The sequence below is a fragment of the Protomyctophum bolini genome (assembly GCF_963924005.1).
Source record: "Protomyctophum bolini genome assembly, chromosome: 4".
Lineage (NCBI taxonomy): Eukaryota > Metazoa > Chordata > Actinopteri > Myctophiformes > Myctophidae > Protomyctophum > Protomyctophum bolini.
This window is the reverse complement of record NC_137865.1, coordinates 41,343,712-41,370,111: the sequence shown is the minus strand read 5'-3', so window position 1 is coordinate 41,370,111 and position 26,400 is coordinate 41,343,712. Positions and strand designations below refer to the sequence as shown.

Sequence of the window (26,400 nt, the reverse complement as noted above, 5' to 3'; positions counted from 1 at the left end):
CAGGAGTATCTGATTGCTGCGTATCTACAAGTCTGCACTGCTTTAGACACCACTTGGCTTTATAGGAAAGAACATTGGCATCAAATCAAATCAAATCAAACTTTATTGTCACATCACATTACAAGTAACATGGGTGAAATTCATGTTTGTGCAGGCTCTCATTCAGTTACGGGGGATAGAGACAACAATTAGAACTACACAGCTGCAGACATATTTCAGCGCTGCCCTCAGCTTCCTTGCGTCAGAAAAAAAGAAAAAGAAGGATGGATGGGGGGGGGGGGGGGGGGGGGTAAGCATAAGAAAATGACCTAATAATATGAACTGAAATAAATGAAATATGTGTAAATTATTATTATTATGTTTTTAATTTGATTTATTTTAATAAATGTTTCAGAACTTCTACAACTGCTGAGGATACAGATGTGAAGCAAACACTTTTTTGGACTCAGTCTTGCAGTCAGTGGCAGAAGTTCTGAATCATTGAAGAAATGTGTAAATTATAACACATGATTTGCCATTAATAGAATGTACCTTTGATCAGATCAGGTTTAATTGAACGATTGCTTATTTATTTTTGAGGGGCACCTACCGGTTTAATGTTTGTTTTTCCTTAAACAAACATTTAAAACGCCATTGACATTGAAAGGAAAGTTACGTCATCTTGTCCCTAACACAAACATTAAATGCCATTAACCATAAAGAGAGTTTAATGTTTGTTTTGTCCGTGTTTGTTTTACATCACCATTACATCACCTAATCATAGCAACATGGATTAGATTTTAATATATTAGCGCCCCTCACTTCACACGGGTGTGATTTTTTTAATTACAAAATGCATTATACACATGATGTTGTGTCACACAGCCACCTTGTGCTTGTCTGTTGTAGGCTATGTTTGAGTCTATGGTTGTAGGCCACCATAATCATGTCTTGTGTGGTAATGTATCGTCTCTCCCACCACAAGATGGCACTGTTAAGTTGTTGGATAACTTTAGCCATACAAATAATAGGAATAAGCTGATCTGATGGATCCATATACCGGTAGGTTCGTTGACAAATTCTCAAATTATTAAGTAACTGATGAAGTGGCTTAATTTGGCTACTGACACTGTATTTATTTTTTGATTATACAGAGTAGGCCTATATATTCTTTTTAAATACCGGTATGCCTATACACACACGCACGCACACACACGCACACACACACACACACACACACACACACACACACACACACACACACACACACACACAGTAGTCAACGCGTCACTACTAGCTATAAACCATATAGACTGTAACGTACAGCAGAGCCATACTCTTGCTTGTACAGTAGGTGGCGATATGAACATTTACGTTGTCTGCTATCCGCTAATATTAAACCGAGAGAGGAAGAGGCGAAAAGGAAGTTGTTGGAAGTGGAACGTCAACAACCAACATGGCGGACTACCGAGGTAGTTCTTCTGACACGTATTTAGTTTTCAATATTCTAAAAGATTATCCTGTCTCTCATTCAACCAATTCAATTTTCGTGGTTTGTTCCGATTGGCGAAATAATCCAACATAACTATATGCTTTATTACTAGAGCTGCGTGTTAAAATATCAATTTGTACATAATGTTATCGAAAATAAGTTTCTGGATTTAGAGACAACTACTCTAGTCAACTGTAGAATTCACATAATCTTGTATTTGGACTCCTTAACGTCTATTATACAGGCTTTTCAGTTGTTAATGTTGTAGGGCCTACAATAAAGTAGGCTATACATCGTGTGTTTTTCATAATGAGGATTCGGGGAGGGGGTCAGGTTATGAGATAATGAGACATTACTTTCTGATCGACTTTAGTCACTTCCTTAAATATCTGGCTTTTCGCAGGACATGGCGCTGTGGACGACATGTTGGATGCCGAAAATAAGCTTATGGCTGAAAATTTGGCAAGCAAAGTCTCCAGATTGAAATCGGTATGTATGTGTGGTATTGCTGTTTAGAACGAAATTGTCAATGATAATATAGGCTAAAAAATACATTTTTTGATTGATTGAAGTATGTATTAACAGCTAGTTTGCAGAATTACAGTACATTTCAAGTACTACAACTCACATAGGCCTTCAAAAAAGCTGTTGGCTGTGGATGACACACTGATAAAGCATTACACAAATACACAGAGGGTCCACCCCTTTTCAATTCATCAGAGTCTAAGAGCATTATTAATTTATCATTAGATTAATATTAATAATGTTAATGTAAGTCCACATGCTAGGGATAGTTTCACCCACATCAGACCTGTAAACATGTGATATGACAATATGTTTAAAGTTGAATTGATATCTATTGAGTTAGTTTGTGTGAAATTGATGTAAATTACTATTATTGTTTTTTTTCTTTGTATTTCTTAAACTTAGCTTGCCTATGACATTGATAACGAAGTTGATGACCAGAACGGTTATCTGGATAATATGGTAAGAGGTCTACTACTGCTACAGACTAGTATAGCTTTGCAGTGTGCATCCATTACACATGTCTATTCTTTAACCCATTTAGACCTAGGCCGATTAAAAAAAATGCTTCTAAATACAGACAGTTTTCTGAAAAACCCATGTGTCTGTCAGTGGTTCTCAAACTATTTCATGTCAAGGATCCCCAGAATTATATGTATTTGACCACCGACCCCCATTTGAAAATATGCAGTTCCAGGGACACCCCAGAAGCAAAGAGTTAAAAAAAACATTCACTCTGAAATAATATATATTCAAAGATTTGTGCCACATTTTCACAATTTGTCTGTGGAATGTAAAAGAGCACTGTTTACCACTGGTTTCCACTGTTGCTACACCTAACAAAAAAGACAAATGTGAATCTATAGTCATGATATGATATGATATAGTACTTTATTGTCAGTTGAGTTCACACTGAAATTTGTCTGGCGACCCAGCAGCCAAGTATGCAGAACACATATACACACATTTGACACAGCACAAAGAACAAAACAATTTACGTACATGAAGACAATATCCACCACCTAGATTACCCATGGCTACTACAACTCCTGATTAAGCCGAGGCGGCATTTGCAGGCAAGCAAGGCTGACTAAGTTACCTTAGTGTATGCTGCCTGGTACACCATATATCCTTCCTGAAGGTAGCAACCTATATTCTTCTATTATATTCATAGCTAGGTATGCCATTTTTATTGCACAGCCCCAGAAAGTTAAACAAATATATATAATGGTGTATTTACTTTTGTGGGAATTGGACAAGACCTTTGGGCAAGTAGAACATGACCTGTACTTTGGGCGACGGGCAAGTGCCTCTGAGACCCCTAATCTCGGTGAAAACAGTCTGAAAACGGGTGGGGTGTATGAACTGTGATTGCCATTTGCTCTGAGTTTGCCTCCCGCACTCGAGTTGAAGAAGTGAATCAACATGAAAATGTATTTTATTTGTAAATCTGTGCATAATATCAAATATATATATATTTCCCCTCAGATATCTTAGTTATACCAACATTGTTCATGGGGAGTAGTTTGTTTATGGTTATTTATTGAAATTATGAAAATTGCTACGGTCACAATTGGACCCCTGGGTGTCCTGGGGGTGTAAAGATGGGAGAAGGCCTCCTCAGCTAGAAATGCAGGGACTGTCTGCCGCAGCAACAAACTTAATTTCAGCTATATATAATTATATATCCCCCACCAAATCTTTTAGTTACACTAATGGAGTTCATATGGAGTAGTTAGTTTATTCTTCTTTATCGAAATGATACAAATCGCTATAGTTTGAAGAACGCTGCATGGGTCTCTGACTGTCTCTCTGCTGTGAGAGCTCCGTATCCGCGGCTCCCCAAACTGAAACATCCCATACTAAAAACAAAATATATCATATATTAGGTTAACCCATTCTGGGCGGGAACCCCTTTTGGTGTTTTACCCCCTCAGGCCAGGAACCCATTTTGGGGTTCTGTACAGTACGTACAGTATTCAAAATTGTGGGGGAAAAAAAACTTTTTCAGAATACTGGATAAATATAATATGAAATTATCCCTCTTATTTCTCTCTTTTAAGGACTCTAATTTCATGAGTGCTACTGGACTTTTGACTGGCAGTGTTAAGAGGTTCTCCACCATGGTACGCTCCGGCCGGGACAACCGCAAGATACTCTGCTACGTATCAGTTGGACTTGTAGTGATCTTCTTTCTGCTCTACTATATGGTTTCCAGACTCCAATCCACCTGATCAGGATGAAGACTAAATTAATGTCTTGATTTGAACCTAATTTACTTCTATTTAGCCAGTGGCCAATTGATAGCTTTACCTCTTTAGCTATTTTCTAATTAGTCCAGTCTGGCATGGTGGAAGTCTACTATAGTTCAGGTTTACCTGTGATGGGAATAATCTTATATAAGAGTGGGACGTAGAATACGCACATCGACGGGCTGGGTGCTGGGGTAAAGAAACTTCAGCAGATGATGGATGGAGACTGCACACCACAGGTACAAAAATACTTTCTTTATTGAGAAATCTGACAACGTTTTGATCGATTTGTTCTTCATCAGGTCATTGGGGGATATGTAGTTTGTTGCTGCGGCAGTCCCTGCATTTCTCTCGGACATGTCCCCAGGTGACCAGGTCATTGACCTGATGAAGATCAATTGGTTCGAAACGTCAGATTTCTCAATAAAGAAAGTATTTTTGTACCTGTGGTGTTGCGACCTCCAATCCACCATCTGCTGAATAACCTTGCATAACACAGTGATTCTCAACCTGTGGGCCAAGCCAAAATATTGGCTAAATATTATGATTTTATTTTTTATTGATATTAATATTAAAAAACAAATCTATATATATAATGTCAGCATTTTGACTTTGAAAAAGGAACAAACACCCGCACACTTGTCTTAAAATGCAGTGACTTTTATTCAGGGAAACAGCAACGTTTCGGCCTATGCGGAAACATTTTTACTTTAAAAAGTACTGTAAGTACACTATAAGTTAGTTTCTAAATGCATGCAGAATGGCTGCTGTGTTAAGTGGTCAGATGGTTGGCCCATGGACGGTTTTGAGATTTTCAAATGATCCTTGATCCAGAAAAGGTTGAGAACTGCTGTTCTAACATAATAATCTGTTGCATTCCTCTGTGACGTGGCTCACCCAGTGGGACAATGAATGGTTAATGTGCATATTTGTACATGCAACTTCCATCTCAGTTTTATGAGAGCAGTATACATGGATATATTTATTAAAGTCAATAAATAAAGGACCTAACTATTAAGGAAAGGGAAAAGTTGTGGAAATCTTCTAGTTTAGAGTTATGTCACTGATCCCTTTTCCACCGGTTCAGAACCCTAAAAGTTGGTTTGGAACTGGAACCAAAATGGACGCTGGTTCCGTGAAAGCACAAAAGGTTCCTAGAATATAGAACGGAACCAGTTCTAGAACCCAATGTTCTTTTGGTGGAAAAGGGGCTGTTGTATCTGAGTTCTCAAGGTGAAGAAATTATCTGTTGTCAGATTTAGCTAGATAGTGTAAACTTAAGGCTCATACATAGTCTGGATTTTCGGTGGTGAGGTGACCACCGAACTACAACATGACATCACGAGCCGCGGTGAAGAGCAAACCACCGCCACCGCTCCAGCGCTTCTCTCTGTTTTTACTCACCACTGCTCAACGTTATTTCAGCTCCGGTGGTCAGCTCACCACCGGAGCGGTGGTCACCTTAACACAGAAAATCCAGACTATGAATAGGCCTTAAGGTGATAAGGTGACCAGTACCGAAAACGACAGCATGACGACGCGGTAAGCGACTCACCGCTCACGCAAACACATCTCTCTGTTTTTTACTAACCTGCAGAAACTGCAGTTTCACCTGAAACTGCAGTAGGAATAGGCCTTAAGTTTTGTATTTATTGATATTAGGGGCAAGGGCCATAATCAGACTATCCATTATTTGGGGGTATAACCACCCAAAACAATAGGTTAGACACTGCCTCTGGCTAGTGCAGTCAGGACCAAGTTAACTGTGTTCTACAATTGAAACTGATTACCTGTGAAGGGCCTAAATTACACATTGTCACTTTCGGGCATAAACTTTTTGTGTCCAAAATCATTACTTTTCAGGAAATAGGAAAAAATAACTCCAATGGATCCAGTCCAGTGTAGTTATCATTTAGTCACAAGCTCTTGTTAAAACTTAAACATTTGTTAAATATTTAACAAATATGTTAAACAGACTTAACCGCTTTCAAACTAGTATTCCTGTTTTGGGCATGTTGTTATAATGTGAAACTTTCCCAAAATGTTCAAGATAAGGGAAAGAGCTCACAAAATGTAGGGAATCTTGAAATTTGGCTATTTTCGATTAATTTTGCCTGTCAATGTAATGATCACATATTAAATGTATAGGGTAAGTGATAATAAATAGCTCTATATATTCTGATAGTCCATGAGTCTCTCTGTCTCCACCTCTTTGGTAAACAAACTAACACAGTGACTATGTAGGATAACCTTACTAATTGATTACAGTGCATAGGCCTACATGTATTTTAAATTTATTTTTAATTACATTTAATACATTAAAATGTCTTTCATTTTTCACATTATCAGTTGGTGGCTGCAGTTATGGTCAATATATTGGACAAATTAAATTGAGTATAAACTTAAAGTATTTAACATATTGGATAATTACAGTTCAAGCACAACTAACTCAATACAAAACTGTTAACTGTGGACGGCACCATAAAGCATTACACTTTTTACAATAGGGTCCACCATGTTCAATTCATAACAGTTAGAGACGTAGAAATATACACTACTATATAGCCAAAAACAGGAAATCATCATAGTGGAACTGGAGGTAAAAAGGGGGAAAAAACATATACAGTGAGGGGAAAAATAAATTACGTTTTGTATTAAATATTACATGTATTTGTTGATATCCTGTGGTCTTATTTAATGCCTACGTGTTGTTTTTAACGTAATTACTCTATTGTATTTCTTTATTTTAATAACTCATTGATATAGACTGTTTTTATTGACTTACTAATGTTAAACGGGTTTACAAACAATTTTGGCCGTTGTGTCGTTTGAATCGTATCGCGTCGTGTTCGTTCGGTAATTTCCGGTGCATCTCTTTCCTGTCCATGAAAACAAAACCGTTGGACGCCATTTCACTGTGGTTGCGCTTGCAAGTGTTTTTTTAGAATCTCGGAAAGCTAATCCTCATGTCTGCATGAACCATAGACGTAAATGCGTTGCACCGTTTGTCCTTTTTAAATCCTTTATTTAGGCTGTGCAATCGGTAGGGGTGCCTTCCTATGCCGGCCGATCGCACCTCGGTTAGATTCGGCTTAAATCGTTAGCGGTAGGAGGAAGAGAATGGACGAAACGGACTCGGCAACGAAGGCGCTTGGGCTGGTCGAAACGCCCATAAGCAGCGCTGCTGCTATCGGCTCGGCGGCGGAGGAGGAGGGGGTGGGCTCAGACACCGAATCGGAGGCCGAAGTCACCACCATGACAGTCATGGGAGAGCCGGGGAGCATCGAGTCCCTGCCGAACTCTGACGATGCCGAGGCGGCATTTGCAGGCAAGCAAGCAAGGCTGACTCAGTCCGTTGGAGGATTATATATGCACGCATTACAATTAATTGCATACATCCCCCAACCAGCGCCAAACGATTTAGACAAGACAAAGTAGCGGCAGAACATTGCAGACTTGGTTGTTGCATAAATAGCCAGCATCTGCATCATTTGCTATTATAGACTGACTGAGCTTTCACACAGTTGTATGTATAGTGCATAAAGTTAGATATAACAATAACGATACAATATAATAATGATATGGCTATCCTGATATATGTTATGGTTATTGCTTATGTTAAATTGTATGTTGAGCAGTTGAGCATGCACACAGTTCTAAGTGAGATATACAGTATAATAATGCCAATATGTCACGCGTACTGTTATGTTACAGACGTCACAACCGTGACCGTGAGTGATGTGCATTGCCACTCGGAGGACAATGTGTTCACGACAACCGTGGCCACCTCAAGAACCATCCCCGAGCATGTCTTTGTAAGTTCCCACTGATAATATAGTTAGCAGCCTATATATATATAAAAAGATTTCGGGCACCTAAATGTTTAATTGACAACTCTTTCCAAAATGGCAAAAAAGAACGGGAAACAAAAATAATTTGGAAAAATGGTCTGCAGTAATGTAAAGTAGCCTACCGGTAGTTAATGATTTGAACATTTATCAGACCTAAATTTACCCCTTCAACTTATTGTTTATAAATGCTCAAAAGTGGCATACATGTTAGAAACAGATTTGTTGCAATTTGCAGTAATTGTAGAAATATAATTAGACCTTAAATGTTGAATGATGATCAAGTGTTTTCAAATATAGTTTACTACTTCATTACTACTTTTATTTTATTTTAAATAGCCAATTTAACATTGGGTGCCCAGTCTGCACACAATAGGTGCCCACTCTTCCCGTTACAGCTGTGCCTATAATGACTTGTAATGGGCGACTGTGGCTCAGGAGGTAGAGCAGGTCGTCCGATGATCCATGGGTCGGCGGCTCGAATCCCGGCTCCTCCTCCTGTCTACATGTCGAAGTGTCCTTGGGCAAGACACTGAACCCCAAACTGCTCCCGATGTGCTGGTTGGTACCAGCTTGCATGCAGGCTTCCGCCGCAATCGGTGTATGCATGGGTGAATGTAATGCACAATGTAATGCACAATCTATATGATCTGATATAAATGCACCATTTACCATTTAATGGTCAGTGGTGGCCCTATAAGTATGTATACAATCCCATTGATCTACTGGACCAGGAGAATATACTGATGATATGATATAGTAGGCCTACTTTATTGTCAGTTTGCACTGAAATTTGTCTTGTGACCCAGCTGCTTTTGAAAGTGGCAAGGAATCATAATAGCTATCAAGATATCATAATAATCCTTGATAAATGCCTTAATTCTTAGAATCTTTAGATCAGTCCCAGAGGGGTAACCAAACCCTTGGAGGGGTTGCCAGTTGCATTTCTGAATATGTGCAAAGTAATGAAAATCTGAATTGAAAATAAATAAATCCATGTGTTTTAAGTTAATATTTTAGTAAAAGCACAGTCACAATACAGAATATTTAGGTAATTAGTAGGTAAAAGCTTTTGGTCTGCTTGTGTGGCACTGAAAACCTTTCACTGACGTGCGTCAGAACCTCAGGCTCAGACACAGGGCTGATCAGAACCTCAGGCTCAGACACAGGGCTGATCAGAACCTTAGGCTCAGACACACGGCTGATCAGAACCTCAGGCTCAGACACAGGGCTGATCAACGCACAGCCTCAACTTGCCCACTGTGATCTTCTCACTTGCAGGTCGAAGTTGTCAGTGTGGGGTGTTAGGGTAACACCCCCGGTGTTAGGTAACACCTCCGGTGTTAGGTCTGTGATATCTATTTATGGATCTTAATTATCTTACCAATAGCAGGATTCAGCCAGCACATTGTTCCATCCACCGTCCACAGGCTGTTGAGAGCCACTGTTTCATGTACAGTATTAATTTCCGACAGTTTCCTTACATATATTAAAGGGACACTTCACCCTTTTTGCAAAAAAATATATGTTAATGACGTTTAGAAGCTTTAGATCACTTTCCTGGGGGTATTTATGTGTTTAATATGTGGTTTTAGATATTTTAGATTGTAGCAGTGAGCCTGTTGTCTCTGATGTCATGGACGCTGGTCTCACTACCTTCCTGGACTACAATTCCCATAATTCTTTGGTGCACTCACTGCACTGCTCCTCCTTGTGGATAGGGGGGAGAGCTGTCTTACTGAGACAACATGTAGTCCAGGAAGGAAGTGAGCCCTAAACATGTCTCTCTTATATCGACAGGTGAGAATTTCAAACGTTTAGATTAAAAACAACAAAAAATACTTTTAAGTGTTGACCTCAAAGCTGTGCTCAAAGAACTTAATAAGGACAACCTATATAGTCATACGTTTAAAGTGTACATAAGTACAGTACTCCAGTAAATGTTCCATGTTACTGGCCACCACTGATTGCTTTGTTGTGTCACCCAGTGAAAATTGTTGTTCAGTTGAAAATCAGTTGTTTTTGTAGGTCATATCCAACAAAGCATAAATTATGTGTTGGATAATGATGATGAAAATGCATTCAGAGTTCAGACAGTTAGAATGTTTTAGTGCAGTGGTTTCCAACCCTTTTCATGTCAAGGGCCATTATTTATAGTACAGGCAATCTAAGGAAAATAAGGGGTCGGCATTTGAGCCACGGACAACCATTTGATGACATTTAGCCTCTCGGACCCAAAACTAAATAATATTTTGTTATCGTTGTTGACACACAGTTCCATGCTGTTGGCAAACGTTGAAGAATTGAGCTTGTAGATCTGCAATCTTTTCAACAGATAAATGGTTAAAGTGGTTAACAGCTATAAGGTGACACAGATGCATCCTCACTCAGGTCTATATTGGTCTTAATACCGTGAGTATACAGTATCTGCTCTCCCTCTGCACTAGACTGGTCGGACCACGCTGCAGCTGGGAGACGGCCTCAACGCCCAGAAGGCCACGCTCATAGTGGTCCACACGGACGGGAGCATCGTGGAGGCCACGGGTCTGAAGAGCGCTGCCGCGGCCATCGCATCTGGTAAACAAACTACAGCCTGGATTCATTCTCTTAATGCCCTGTTGAACTGCAATGCACTCACAATTCATCTGGTAAACTACAGCCTGGGTTTATTCTCTCAATGCCCTGTTGAACTGCCATGCACTCACAATTAATCTGGTAAACTACAGCCTGGGTTTATTCTCTCAATGCCCTGTTGAACTGCCGTGCACTCACAATTCCGGCTTAACCTACTGTAGCCTTATCAGCAAGCCAGGAAAAGCATATTTTTTCCATGTAACCACTACCGTGGTGTACACCAGAGGGGTATTCAACTAGATTAGGCCGTGGGCCACAACTCTTACTGTGCATGTCTGTAATGAAAAAATTTAATATTATTCTAAGGTAGCGTATTATATATACATATTATATGTCTATATAGTATACTACCTTAGAATAGATGTAGACCTATTTGACAGTGCATAAACATAATTGCCTTGACATTAACGACTGTCTCATTTCTCTGAATATGATTAAATATGATTAAGGATTACTTTCATTATGGTATTCTCACACTTTATATCGCACACACCATACCTGTAACTTTCATTAGCCCTAAAAAAACCGGAACCCCCCCCACCCCCTTTAAAAACAAATCTTTCACGGCCAAGGTACACCGGGCATGTGTGCGTCTGACGTAAGCACACTGCGCCCACAAAGTACGCGTGCGAAATGCCCCGGCTACACCAGGTCTGTGGCGCGTGGCAGATTTGTGCAGGACCTTCCGGGAGGATATTTAGATACGTGCGCATGGGGGCATACGCACGTAAAAAGAAATAGAACCGATCCTATTTTTGAGCACGCGTATCTATCCGTGGCCCGCGGTATCCGTGCGTCTGGTGTAGCTGGTATCATTGACATATATTGGTCCTATCCAAACGCACTGTACACGCGCAGTAAAAGCATACGCATATGCACTGCAAAATCGCCCGGTGTAGCCCGGCCGACGAAGGGCCACAAGGGGGCGCTCCGTGGGCCGCATTTGGCACCAGTTAAATGTTCGCAAGGACTTGTTTTGGTGCTATCCTTTTTAGACCAAGTGTTTGACTTACATTTCTGTCTAATATTCAGTAGTCAATGTACTCCAAAATTCATCATCCACCTTTTTCTTTTTTAAAGATGGGATTCAGTGTGTCGCCGATGAAGGCTGGACAGGCGGAACGTCTGTCTCTGTTATTATGTTGAAAACAAAAATTATTGAAATTCATTCAGCCTTGCCACTGTGTGCGATCCAATACCTTTGTTTTTTTTTGTTTTTTTAGATCAAACACGTACACCACCACCTGTCTAGCCTGGCTAATAAGCCAGACCGAATCAGCCGGCACGACTGAGTCTGGCTTATTAGCCAGGCTACCACCTGTCCACGCTCATAAAAGTCTGTCATTAAAATTGAACCTGTTTTGTTGTTCTGTGTGTTGCTGTCCTAGGCCCTCAGACCCCGCCCACCCCGCTGAGTCCCAGCACGGAGAAGGACAACTGCTCCAAGTACAACTGGGACCCGTCTGTGTATAACAATGAGCTCCCTGTGCGCTGCAGGAACACCAGTGGCATTCTCCATAAGAACAGACTCGGCTCAGGTTGGTGGCAAGCGTAGAGAAAGTAGAAGAAAAAGGCTGCACACTGGGGTGCATACTTAGTTTAGACTAGTCATTGGTTAGACATGGGTTAAGGTTAGGTTTAGGTGTGCTGCCGCGTGGGAGGTTAGGTTTAGGGTGAGGGTTTGAGAAGATTGTAGTTGTAGGACTAATGACTGGTCTAACCAATGACTAGTCTAAACCAAGTACTGTCTATTGTCTAAAGTTAACTAAGTACTGCACCCGCACAGTGCACACTCATAGCCACGATGCTGGAAATGTATTCTTATTTTTTTAAAGTCAATGTTTCGACCTGTAATGTCGAAATGTTGGCTTCTTTGGCTTCTTTTTCTATGTTTATCGCCTTAGGCCTTTAGCACCTCACCAATACTGGTGTGTGCCAGACATGAAACATTATCCTTGACCAAAAAAAAAGTATATACTGCTTAATGCAAAATGCAGACTTGCAAAGAAAAATATTCCAAGCCACTCCGTCTTTGATGAAAAAATATGGATTTATTTATGAGCAAGGCAACACGATATACTGTATATGACCAAAGCGCTTGGACCTAGACGGTCTTCGTCAGGGTCTATTTATTATTAACGCATTACGTCATCATATTTCATTTCAATGACCGTTTAAGTGAACATAAATTGGCTACTCAAATAAATCCTACTCTTAACCTCTTAAACCCCAGGGGGGTAAAGGGGGTAAATCCCCAACATCGGAGTTGGAACCGGAGACCAATTGGGGTCTCCATTGACCCGCTGAGCGCTGTTCAGAGGTGGACAGCCGCCGGCGGTGGGGCTAATGGGGCTCAAGAGGTTTAAGCTGCTCTAGCCGTCCAAGTCTGCAAAGCAACTTTAGAATGAGCAAAGCACCTTTGTTTTTGTGCATTTGTGTTACATGGCAGACCTATAGTACAATTGCCCCTAAATTTGGCACCAATGTAAGTTCTTGGTCTGGCCTTTGAAGAGGCTATCTCTTGAACCTTTCCCTGTGCACGTGCATGACTTACGCATACAGACACAATCTGTTGTACAAACAAGATGGCGTTTTGACTTTCGAACACTGTGTTTACATGGCTGTCATGTTGGAAACAGCAGTAGATCAAGCGGGGCGCAGCCGCGCAGCTGGTGCTCAGAGGGTTTGATTAGGAAGCGGTCTGGTATACAGCGGAGCGGTCATTATGATGACATAACTCACAGCTGAATTAACCAATCAGAATCAAGCATTCAACCAAGCCATGTAATAATAACGATTAATCGATAGTCAACGGCGCCGGGGAGGCGGGGTTGGTGGCCGCTTAAAAAAAGAAACCATAAAAATGCATCGATTGTGGGAGAAAATAATCTATTCTGTTTTATTTATCCATCCACATAAATGTTGCCTCAATCAGGCTAATGATAACAGATACCATTACATTACCATCAATACCAATAATGCAGGCTCACATCCTTTTAACGATTCATCGATTTATCTGACCCATGATTCCATTATGTGCATTTGATCAGATGAATAAGCTGGCCAGCTGTGTGTCAGTGGCTCAGGAGATAGTGTCTGTCTGGGAGCCAGATGGGTGCATACTTAGTTTAGACTATAGTCAGTGGTTAGACATGGGTTAAGGTTAGGTTTAGGTGTGCTGCCCCGTGGGAATTTAGGGTTAGGGTGAGGGTTTGAGATAGGTTGTAGTTGTAGGACTAATGACTGGTCTAACCAATGACTAGTCTAAACCAAATACTGTCTAAACTAAGTACTGCACCCGCCACCCGGATACGAGGAGGATACGATTGGTGTCTTGCATTGGTTGCTGTGTGAATGTGTACTACACATTGTATAATAATGTGTAACCTAACCATCACATGATGTGTTCCACCATAGTGGTTTCAGCAGTGATGCAAATAGCCTGCATCCCGCATCCGTACACTCACTAAATTGAGGAGGGATGCAATCATGTCACCCTCCAGGGGTCCTGGGATGCAATTATGTACTCGGTACTGTACTCTACTCTCATTGAAGTAGGACTCATAAAATGTCCCTGGGACCCATTTAAAAGACCACCCAGGGTCACGGGACCCATTACATTTACGTCACTGGGTTTGTGCAAATAATACAAGTACATGTAAATGGCATTTAAGTGGTTGGAAAGAGTACAAAAAAAGAACAAGAATATGAATGCAGTCAATTACCAACTTTATATAGCCTGATTTAGCGTGACCTGCATTTAGCCATTTCACTTTTTTAAATCACAGCTTATCTCAGAGAATGTGGTTTGTAGTTGTTCCATGGTTTTTGTCCCTTTTTGAGATAGAATTCTCATTTTATTTTTGGAGTTTGGAATCTACTCAAGTCGATGACATAAGGAATCACACAGGAATCACAATGCATCTCACAATTGTCACGAAGAAGAAGAAAAACAAAATGAGTTATATATATTATTTCTACATGAATTGATGATGTTCACCTCCTGTTCATTCCCTGAACCCGTGGTTCAGCTAGGATAATAATAATAATAATAATAATAATGGATTTTATTTATAACGCACTTTATATTCGTGAGAATCTCAAAGTGCTACAGCAAATGAATAAAAGCAAAAGAAAACACACTATTAAAAACAGGATTGTGTGTATGGTAATGATTTCACTGGAACCCACAGGTGGGAAGGGTCGCTGCATCAGGCACAACAACAAGTGGTACACGCCCACCGAGTTCGAGGCGGCGGCCGGCCGCGCGAGCAGCAAAGACTGGAAGAGGAGCATCCGCTACGCCGGACGGCCTCTGCAGTGTCTGATCCAGGTACGCTGTGTCAGTTTTGATTGATTGATTATTATTTTTTTTTTTATATATATTTTTTATCCCACGATTTTGTAACCCATTTTTCACCCCTGTGTCAATCATCTAATGTGATCCTGGGCTCTACACACCCTCCGCCAACCTGGGAAGAGCAACGGACTTAACTCATGCTTCCTTCATGCTTGAGTGTCCAAGTTGCTCCTTTACACCTAACAGGGGGGAGTTTCCCTGGTTGGACGTAGCGCGTGGAAGGAACACGTTATTCCAACCAGTTCCTTTCCCCTCCATCAGGCGCCCCGGCTGGCCAGGGGGAGGCAGTTTAGAGACCAGGATTACTGCATGTTTTTGTGAGGGTATCTACCCTAGGGGACACGGGGAGAACATGCAAACTCCACACAGAGGAGTTTGATTATTTTATTAGACAATAACAAATGCAAAACAGTACATGGTACAGTCAAAGCACATTTATCCAAAAGGATAGCACCGAAAAAAGACCTTGCGGTCTTGTTTCCATTCGGGTCCCAATGCATTCATTCACACCACAATGATGACAGTAATCGAGATACCTCAAAAACATGAAAACTATTTACATTTTTTGGTACTATTTACAGTACCAAAAAAATCTAAATACCAAATAAATCACTCGGAGGGGGGTATAGGGAGGTTGGGCAGTCATCTTCTCTCCTTGTTACCCGCTGACATTGATAGGTGATTTTTCAGACCGGTTTTAATTTGTTTGTTTTGAGGGAAGGGGGCAGGGCATTCCACACCTGAGTGGCAGTGCTGTGGAAAGTGAATTTACCCATATTTGTTCTATATGTGGGTGGCACCAGATCATTATTTATACTCCCTCTAGTGTTGTGGCTGTGAGAGTTGCTCACCTTCGTGAGGTAATCGGTTAAGTAAATGGGGACTGAGGGCACAGAGGGCAGGTCTGAATTTACAATTTTGAAAGTTAGCCCCATTTTCAACTGCTTGACTCTGTCTTCTACCCGGAGCCATCCTCTACGTCAGTGACGTAGAGTCTGTGGGGGCCAGGGGCCCTCTGCAGTGACTGATCCAGGGTCAGTGACGTAGAGTCTGTGGGGGCCAGGGGCCCTCTGCAGTGTCTGATCCAGGTACGCTGTGTCAGTGACGTAGAGTCTGTGGGGGGCCAGGGGCCCTCTGCAGTGTCTGATCCAGAGTCAGTGTCGTAGAGTCTGTGGGGGCCAGGGGCCCTCTGCAGTGTCTGATCCAGGTACGCTGTGTCAGTGACGTAGAGTCTGTGGGGGGCCAGGGGCCCTCTGCAGTGTCTGATCCAGAGTCAGTGTCGTAGAGTCTGTGGGGGCCAGGGGGGCCCTCTGCAGTGACTGATCCAGGTACGTTGTGTGGCTCGTTAGTCGGTGATCGACAGGCCCTTTTGGATTGCCCTCCTTGGTTTGTGCTCAGACTTTTAACCCGTTTTGGGGGCGGGAACCCCATTTGGTGTTTTAAGTGTAATGTTATACTTTAGCTATTGAAAAAATAGCAGATCTAGCTTGTAGGTCTGCTATTTTAGAAAAATCATGACAATGTGCAAATCTTTGAATATATATATATTCTGAGTGGCCGTATGGTAACCGCAAGGTTGCCAGCTCGAACCCGGGCTCCCCCAGAGTTAGTGTTGAAGTGTCCTTGAGCAAGACTCTGAACCCCAAATTGCTCCCGATGTTTGGTTGGTGCCTTGCATGGTTTCCCCTGTCATCGGTGTGTGAATGTGTGTGTGTGAATGGGTGAATGTAATGCACAATCTATGTAAAGCGCCTTGGATAAAGGAACTATATACTGTAAATGTACAATTTCTTTTTTTTAACTGATTTCAGTCATTTGGATTCCATAGAAGCCAGCATGTCGTCTATGAAAGCATGTTGCGCACAGAAAATGGTAGATCTACAAGCTCACAACACGGCGCTCTGCGAGCTTGTAGATCTGCCACGTGCGGTTAGAGTACGTTTACGTGAACTAGAAAAGTAATTGATGTTCGGAAGCATCTTCCATAAACATGCATGGTCTCAGAAATGTCAAAAAAGGTTAAGGTTATTTAATGCCTGAAATCCGGTTTAGAATCACAATACCTCATTTAGCCTTAAGGTCAACCTCGGCACACTGACTCCACTCTGTTCAGGAGCTCCTGTGCTTGTTCCACATGGTTGGATTAAAACCATAGCAACCCGTGGAGCTGTCTATAGGCTACCTGTCACCAACATCCCGGCCCCTAATTATTACATATTACACACAGTGTAATAATTATACAAATTTCTCTTTTTCACATTTCATCATTTTTTGTAAGATTTGTGCACAAGGGGTTCATAGTTCATTGTAGGTCTTGATCCACAGTCTTGAATCGAACCCGACCCAAAATAAAAAAATAATCCAACGTCACGGAAAAGTCAAGAAAAAGTCGCTTGTTCCAAATCCATGGAAAGAAGCGAAGCCCTCACAACTCCTGAAGAGGGCCGATCTGCAGAGAAGCTTAATAATAATAGCTTGAATTTGAATTTGAATAGCGCCTTTCATGAACCCAAGGACGCTTTACAAAATAACAATCAAAAGCTATATGCCATAAGCCTGAGAGAATAAGTGTCTTTTCAAGGCAGCCTTAAAAGAGTCCTGCAGTGTTGGAGCATTGGAAGAGAGTTCCACAGGGTGGGGGGGCTGCCACACTGAACGCTCTGTCCCCGAAGGTTCGCTTGACTGCCTTGGGGAGCTACAGGGCTTTATGGAGGAGGTCTGAGAGGTACTGTGGAGCTACAGGGCTTTATGGAGGAGGTCTGAGAGGTACTGGGGAGCTACAGGGCTTTATGGAGGAGGTCTGAGAGGTACTGTGGAGCTACAGGGCTTTATGGAGGAGGTCTGAGAGGTACTGTGGAGCTACAGGGCTTTATGGAGGAGGTCTGAGAGGTACTGGGGAGCTACAGGGCTTTATGGAGGAGGTCTGAGAGGTACTGTGGAGCTACAGGGCTTTATGGAGGAGGTCTGAGAGGTACTGTGGAGCTACAGGGCTTTTTGACATTTGTAGGTGAGAAGGAGGAGTTTATAGTTGATACGGACCTTGACAGGAAGCCAGTGCAGTTGTTGGGTGGGGGTGATTAGCAGGCTGATACAATATTGTATAAAATGATGTTACAGAATACAGATTCAACTTTTCATAGATTTCATATCCAGCTTAGACTTGTTTGACAGCACTATTATCAGCAGTGTTGTGTAAATGAATGATTGTGTGCACAATGTCTTTTCTATTAATATGTTAGATTCATGTTAATGTAAAGCACACTCAAAGCCCATGCACCTTTTCAAACTGGCTTTCCCTACATAACCCCCCCCCCCCCCCCCCACACACACACACACACACACACACACACACACACACCCTTCTTGTTTGCCCCTCTTTCGATTTTATTTCTAGTTTTTAACCTTTTAAACCTTTTAATTTGTTTCCTAATAAATATGTCTGTACTTCTTTCTGTAAAGCGACTTTGGGTACCTAGAAAAGCGCTATATAAATCGTATATTATTATTATTATTATTATATACAGTATATATTTTTTCAGACATTAACCACTCAATATCTTGACTTTGTACTTTTGCACTCTATACCAAATCTCTTTGACATAAAATAGCCGATCTACAAGCTCACAACACCTCGCAGTGTGTGAGCTCCCAGATCTGCTATTTGTTCAGCCAATGTTCCCCTCAGAATAGAACTGCTAGGGTTGAGGAAAAGGCCAAGTGTTTGAGGAAAACCAACAAAAATGAAGAATACAATCAGCCCCCCCCCCGTGTGGTAACTCTGAGGACCCCCTAGGCGTCCCGGATCAGCCCCCCCCGTGTGGTAACTCTGAGGACCCCCTAGGCGTCCCAAACCTCTCCTGTCTAGACATGCCCAGAATAGGGTTCACGTGGTTAACCCATTCTGACCTGAGATCAGATTCATACAAGGTTTCCACTGGACACACACTGGTCTGATGAACCCATTCTGACCTGAGATCAGATTCTAAAAATGTCAGTCGTTCTTCGAATTTTTCAAAAATAGCAGACCTACAAGCTCATATCGCGCCACTCGGTGGCGCGATATGAGCTTGTAGATCTGCTATTTTTCAATAGCTAAAGCATAACATGATGCCAACACCAAAATGGGTGCCCGGTCAGAATGGGTTAAACCATTCTGGGCGGGAACCCCTTTTGGTGTTTTTAGCATTATGTTATACTTTAGCTATTTTTCGAAAAATCATGAAAATGTGGTGCAAATCTTTGAATATATACATTATTCGTTCGGAGTGAATGTTTTTAACTCAAATCTTTGCTTCTGGGCGGGTCCCTTGAACAACATATTTTCAGATGGGGGTCCGTGGCTAAATACATATAATTCTGGGGGTCCTAGACATGGAGAAAGGTTGAGCGCCACACATAGAAACATAGACTTTTCAGAAAACGTTTAGGATTTCGAAGACGTTTTTTTTTAGAATGGCTAACAGTCCTAAATGGGTTAATGGTGTGATGATGAATGGTGTTGGTTCTCCTCCAGGAAAACATCCTGAATCCCCACGCCGCCTCGTGTACGTGTGCAGCCTGCTGCGATGACCTGGAGTTGGTGAGTAGTTGGCACCACGCTGAGCTGTGTGTGTGTGTGTGTGTGTGTGTGTGTGTGTGTGTGTGTGTGACTGTGTGTGTGGGGAGGGGGGGGGGGGGGGGGGGTTTCTATGCCCGCTGGCCTAGTCTGGGAATACAACTCTCTGTCTGGATTTGGGATGACGTGGTAATTTGTGATGCCGCCACCACCACTACTAAATCCATCTACCATATAATGCAGATGTATTAGTTTATTTAGTTTCAGTCTTTTTTATGATTTAATAAGGCTGCTAAGTGGCTTTAACCATTAGTGGACTATCTATTGATATTATAGATTAGTTTGTGTGTGTGTGTGTGTGTGTGTGTGTGTGTGTGTGTGTGTGTGTGTGCGTGTGCGTGTGTGTATTGATGTATATTAGTCTGGATTGATTAGGTCAGTGCACTTCCTATTCAATAATTGTCAGTGACCGTATATTTTCTTTCTTTCTTTCTCTCTTACTATCTCTCTTTCTGTCTCTTTCTCTCTCTCTCTCTCTCTCTCTCTCTCTCTCTCTCTCTCTCTCTCCCCCTCACCCTCTCCTCCTAGTGTTCCAAGGATGGTGACTCTTTCGCGGCGGAGAACATGGGCATGGTAATTTTAATTGATTTATCTTCCGGTCACAGAAGAGCAGAGATCAGTCAACCAATCCACTCTCCAAGGTTTTTCATTTAGCCTTCTCTGATTTACCGACTTAATAAGAACAATCGCTTCTGACAGAGTACGGCTAGACACGCTGATTCATTTATCGTTGAGAATGATGATGCTGAAAAGTTCAAGTTCAAGTTCCCATTATTGCTCCGTGCACCAATTTAACCCATTCAGGCCTGACCTCGAAATTAAAAAGAACTCTTCTAAATCCTCCAGTTTTCTGAAATAAACATTTTAACGATTCTTCAAAAATAGCAGACCTACAAGATCATAGCGCGCCACCGAGTGGCGCTCTACGAGCTTGTAGGTCTGCTATTTTTCAATAGCTAAAGCACAACATAAAGCTAACACCAAAAGGGGTTCCCGCACAAAAGGGGTTAATTCAGTGAATGCAGACAAAATGTCCTCTGACATGTACACTACAGCATAAGCTAAAAAAACACTTCTGTCTGATGATGATCTCCATCATGTGATGGTAATCATAGCGCTAAATTGACCGATGACTGTCATTTAGGGCAGATTGATACTGTTCCCGAATACGATTGCCTGGTCCCCGTTGGCCATGATTCACATTGGCCTTGAATCTTCCGCACCGAGTACACTATAGATTTACGTAGATTGTGCATTACATTCACCCATTCACACACACACACACACACACACACACACACACACACACACACACACACACACACACACACACACACACACGTTTTTAATCAATCTGTATATCTGACACTGCAGGGCTGCAGCCTGCTGCCTGCAGGCTATCAGAAATGACTTTAGACAAACTTTAGTTAAACTTGCAGAGTGACAGATTACTTTACCTGGGTTACATCTTCTGATAGTGCTGACTGCTGACATGACGTAACAATCCCATCTAGTGTTTCATTAGCGCGACGGAACGTGACAAAATAGTCTACAGCTGAGCTTGTGCTGATGACAGGCACAGGCAGCGCGCCATGAACACAGTATAGGTGCTGCCACACTATCCAAAGAGCCGCTGAGGTGTGGAAAGGGCTAAACCTAGCCTGAAACCAGGCTTTCACCATCGTCTAGTCCTGACTCTTTTTTTTCCTCTTCTTCTTCCCCCTTCATGGGCCCCTTGGTGGCGCTGGGCCCCGGTGCATCGCTCCGGTTGCAACGTCGATATTTACGCCACTGCTCATGCAACTCGTATACTCTGTCGTCTCTGTGACCAAGACGTATCTGTCACATTTCAGGGGTTGCAGGGGTTTTGCACAAAATGCCTCACATGATGCCCCAAATTCTTCTAATCTCATCATGGTGTCGTTTTGGCCTATCCTCTTAAACCCCAATCCCCGCCGGCGAGGGCAGCAGCTGTCCACCTCATGAACATCTCTCAGCGGGTAAATGGGGCTGGTCAAGGTCTCAGGTTCCAACTCAGATATTTTTTATTTCCCCTCCTGGACCCCCCTGGGGTTTAAGAGTTTAACTCTTGAACCGTAGGTCATACAAAAAATATGGATTTTCTGACAGTTTTCTTCAAAACACACTTTTTTCTACTACGCCTACAGATTCTGTCCAAAACTCACAGAAATCAGTGCACATTATCTCTGGGGTACAGGTCATTTTCCAGGTCCCATTTCACTTGCCTAATATAGGACACTGCTTTCCAAAGTTTGCGGGACCTGCAAGGAGCACACTTTTCTAGTTTATATTACTGTCGCTTGACCAAAACATTGTGTATTTCCAAGACATTAGGAAAGTCACCGTTTCTTTGTCACTCAATTAATTTCACTGTTACACATTATACTTTAATCAAAGTATATCTTTCCCTCACTCCCCCCCCCAGACGGGCCCGGTGAGACTGTTCGTCCCGTACAAGAGAAGGAAGAAGGACAGCGACCAGCCAACCACCCCCGATAAGAAGGACCTCCCATCTCCCAAGAACATCACCCTGACTCCAGGGGCCACATGTAAGTCCAAGAATATCACCCTGACTCCAGGGGCCACTTGTAAGTCCAAGAATATCAATCCGTGATTCCGGGGGCCGCATGTAAGTCGCTTCCTAGACACATTGGACCTCATTATCAACCAGATTTGGTCATGTTTTAGTCATAAATTACATTAGCTCTAGTCAAATCTTAGCTTCAGAGTTGGAGGAGGATTGATCCAACTCTGATCCGTCCTAGCCCTGAGCTTTAGAAATCTCAGCCCTCGTGGGGGGAGACCCGTGTTTGAATCCTGGGTAGGATCAATATGTTTTGGATAATTGCAACTATAACCTTCTCTTTCCATCCCTCCACTTTTCTGTGGCTTCGTTTGCCTTCACTCTGCTTTGTTATGAATGCTGTTGCCCCCCCCCCCACCACCCCTTTTCACCTGGTACACCCTGTGTTGATTTATTTCTGGCAGACTCAAATCATAACGATTTTAACACAATCCATGTAAACCTCCAGATATCTCGTGGAAAGCTATTAAACTCATCTTGGCCAAAATCGCTAGCCACCGCTACTGTATAGCGTCCTCTGTGCGCCTCTCGCGCACACACACACACACACACACACACACACACACACACACACACACACACACACACACACACACACACACACACACACACACACACACACACACACACACACATGATCTTTATTGGTTTTAGGGCTCATAATGGGATAAAGTACGATGTTCAGAGCTTAATAAAATATTTATTCAACATCACGGTTAGCAAATTAATTTGAGACAACAGATTACAGTCACGACCTTTAGTAGAACATGGACGATTAACAATTCCAGTTCAAAACTACCATAACACCGCTCTTCTTCTCTGCTTATTTCGTGCATTTCACGGGCACTGGCCTCCCGGTTACCGCCTATGGTAACAGTAGGAGGGAATGTGTTCATTCAACAAAAGAAAAATACATATTTAGTTGTCATTGACCCAGGTCCCTGGCCTACTGTAAGCATGCACAAGAAGTATGGCACTGCTGCTTGGCCTAGTTTGTACGCAAGATGTCTTGCTCTGCTTCAACCTTGGATCAACTGCTCTTCATGTCTGTTGATTTTGGGTCACTAGGAGAAAGGTAAAGTGGGCCATATAGCAGCTCCTATGCCATACATGGGCAACTGGCCGGCCCAGGGGACACATGCAACACCCACTTTTAACCCATTTAGGCCTGAAAAAAAAAGGATTCTGAAAGAATATATATTCAAAGATTTGTGCCACATTTTCACGATTTTTCAAAAAATAGCAGACCTACAAGCTCGTAGCGCGCCACTCGGTGGCGCGCTACGAGCTTGTAGATCTGCTATTTTTCAATAGCTAAAGTATAACATAATGCTTAGTTAAAACACCAAAAGAGGTTCCCGTCCAGAATGGCCCGCTGAATATTGATGTACCCTATTGGCCCGAATATAAGAATATATATATTTTTACAATGGAAGTATATCCTAAAAAATGGGGTCGTATTCTAATCGGGGACTAGACTCTTTGACATTCAATGTTCTTTTTCCACACATGAGTCTTGAAAAATGGGGGCCGTCTTATAATCAGAGTCGTCTTATATTTGGCACAATACGGCGTTAGTTTTTTCAGCTGTTACAATCAGTGAATCACTAGTATTAGAATCTTAATCGTGTTTTTTATGTCCAATGTATTTGCATTTAAGTTAAAGGGAAACGTCACGTCAACAATATTTGTTAATGACGTTTGGAAGATTTAGAACACTTTCCTGGGGTCTTTTTATGTGTGTAATATGTGGTTTTAGATATTTTAAAGCCGTGAGCCCAGTGTCTCTGATGTCATGATGGACACTGGGCTCACTTCCCTCCTGGACTACATGTTGTCTCAGTAAGACAGCCCTCATCCTATCCTCAAGGAGGAGCAGTGCACCAAAGCATTATGAGAATTATAGTCCAGTTATCCCACAAATCAATGTGCGTGCGTGCGTGCGTGCGTGCGTGCGCAGGAATTGTGTTCAGTTAATGTGCCACAAGAAATGAAGGACAATAACATGTGTGCAGTGGTGTGTGAAAATTCACATGCAGTACTGTAACTGTGTGCTAAATGACATTATCTCTTTCTCATAAATCTCATTATCTTTTTTTAAATTAAATCTGACACAATGAGATTGCTTCTCATTTGTAAGATTACTTTGCCCTTGACTTGTGCTTGTTGATGGCTACAGTATAGCACCCCCTGCTGGCCTAGAAACCCAACTTCCAGGTGGTCCCCAGCTAAATGTTGGTAACCAAATGGACCCTTGTAGACCTTTAACCTTTGAGAGTGTAACATGAAGCCAAAGGGCATATTGTAATTGTGGAAGCGATGTGTCCTGCGTCTCACTCAGTCATGGCCCAAACCGGCAAGAATTCAATAGTTTTTATTAAACATCTGCATTACAAGTAGTCTACACAATTAGAAGAATTGTTATTGTGATCAACGTTTGCTGATATCTCTCCTATGGTATACCTGTGGTGCCACATCAATAAACTAAAATCGTCGTATCCAATGACATTAAAAAAATCTTCAGTTTGGGTCTGAGAGGCTAGATGTCATCAAATGGTGGTCCGGGCTCCGTGGCTCAAATGCTGAATAAATAATGGTCTTTGATGTGGAAAAGGATTGAAGACCACACTGCACTAGTGCTATGCTGCTGTAGTGTCTGAATGAATGAATACATTAATGCATTGTATTTATAGAACCTTTCCAATATATTATAGTCACATCATCATCATCATATTTACAGACCGGTCCCCATTGATGCCTGGTGCCACCTATACGCTTTTACCTTTGAAGCCGGATGATGCCTCTGTGTATCATCACGTTTTCAGAAAACTCAGCTTAAGTTTTAGAAGCCAAAATATCAGAGTTGGAACCTGAGACCTTGACCAGCCCCATTTACCCGCTGAGAGCTGTTCATGAGGTGGACAGCCGCTGCCCCCGCCGGCGGGGGATTGGGGTTTAAGATTAACAACTCTTTTTAAACTTAAGCTGAACCGATCAATTATCAGTAAATTACCAGTGGCTGCCTTATATCTCCAGAATTGTGCTATGAAATGTAAATATTTTTTCGGATGGGGGTCTGCGGACAGATACAGCTAATTCTGAGGGTCCTTGACATGAAATAGTTTGAGAGTCACTCTGTTATAGAAGAAACATAGGTTTTTCAGAAAACTGTCATGATTTCTAAGACATTTGTAGGTATTAATGGTTTAAAACATAACATGTTGAACTTGTCCACTCCACCCCCCCACCCCCTCCCCCCCTCTCTCCCTGGTCAGTCACCGTGTCCCCGTCGGGTCAGATCACCACGTCAGGCACCTTGACCTTTGACCGGTCGCCTGCCACCGCCATCATCTCATCAGAGGGGTCGTCCCAGAGCGAGGTGTTCACGAGCACTGCAGGTACACACACACACACACACACACACACACACACACACACACACACACACACACACACACACACACACACAGCAGGCCCATCATTAGGAGGCCTTATAGGTAAAACTACAGTTTTAAACAGCAGTTTGTCATTATTGTAACATCCGGTTACGGATATTTGGCTCTTCAAAGTAAGTATTACGCGCGATAAAACCTTGGCAATACGCTATCGAGGGATTAATTAATGTTGGCGCGAATTGGGTTAGGTCTCTCCAGGGGCAATAGTGACATTATTTGGGCCGTCGACTCCACATATGTTCTGAAAGTATGTCATCTGTCTTCCTTTAAAATTAAGATACATTTCTTTGCCAAGAATCTAAATAGATCAAATAGTTTACATGTGGGTCTGCCCCCAAGAGATATAACAGAGGAGATGTCCTCAATTTTACCATAAGGTAAACAATATGTTATGCTTAGAAAGAAGTCGGAGGTCACTGTATGCACACATACATTGTGGCATTGTTGCACATTGAAACAGGAAGATATAGGGGTGTTGTTGAGGAGGACAGGATATGTGAATACTGTGATCTGAATGAAATCCTTTTTTCCCCCTTTGTTTTATGATCTGACTGAGAGTTGTAATTGTTTAAAAAAGTCCACACCCGGTCTGGATTTGGTGGAGTGTGAGAGTGGTGCAGTGGTTGAGTTTCTCT

The 26,400-nt window shown here is 42.2% G+C and overlaps 2 protein-coding genes across 4 annotated transcripts in view; both read left to right on the top strand.

Annotated features, from left to right (window-relative positions):
• Nucleotides 1-1,423: 1,423 nt before the first annotated feature.
• bet1l (Bet1 golgi vesicular membrane trafficking protein-like) lies at nucleotides 1,424-6,427 on the top strand. Its single transcript, XM_080760993.1, has 4 exons — nucleotides 1,424-1,451; nucleotides 1,875-1,960; nucleotides 2,402-2,458; nucleotides 4,060-6,427. The coding sequence occupies exons 1-4, from the start codon at nucleotides 1,436-1,438 to the stop codon at nucleotides 4,228-4,230; spliced, it is 330 nt and encodes a 109-aa protein (XP_080617119.1). The 5' UTR covers nucleotides 1,424-1,435; the 3' UTR covers nucleotides 4,231-6,427.
• A 941-nt stretch (nucleotides 6,428-7,368) lies between these two features.
• The window catches only part of deaf1 (DEAF1 transcription factor), a gene marked incomplete at its 5' end in the record, with an annotated part of 38,412 nt that continues 19,380 nt past the window's right edge, over nucleotides 7,369-26,400 (top strand). For all 3 annotated transcript variants that reach the window (XM_080762463.1, XM_080762462.1, XM_080762461.1), the window contains 9 exons: nucleotides 7,369-7,576; nucleotides 7,963-8,063; nucleotides 10,544-10,673; nucleotides 12,119-12,268; nucleotides 14,924-15,063; nucleotides 19,604-19,669; nucleotides 20,234-20,278; nucleotides 22,152-22,275; nucleotides 25,586-25,708. In XM_080762463.1, coding sequence (XP_080618589.1) covers nucleotides 7,369-7,576; nucleotides 7,963-8,063; nucleotides 10,544-10,673; nucleotides 12,119-12,268; nucleotides 14,924-15,063; nucleotides 19,604-19,669; nucleotides 20,234-20,278; nucleotides 22,152-22,275; nucleotides 25,586-25,708 — 1,087 coding nt within the window. The remainder of the gene's footprint in view (nucleotides 7,577-7,962; nucleotides 8,064-10,543; nucleotides 10,674-12,118; nucleotides 12,269-14,923; nucleotides 15,064-19,603; nucleotides 19,670-20,233; nucleotides 20,279-22,151; nucleotides 22,276-25,585; nucleotides 25,709-26,400) is intronic.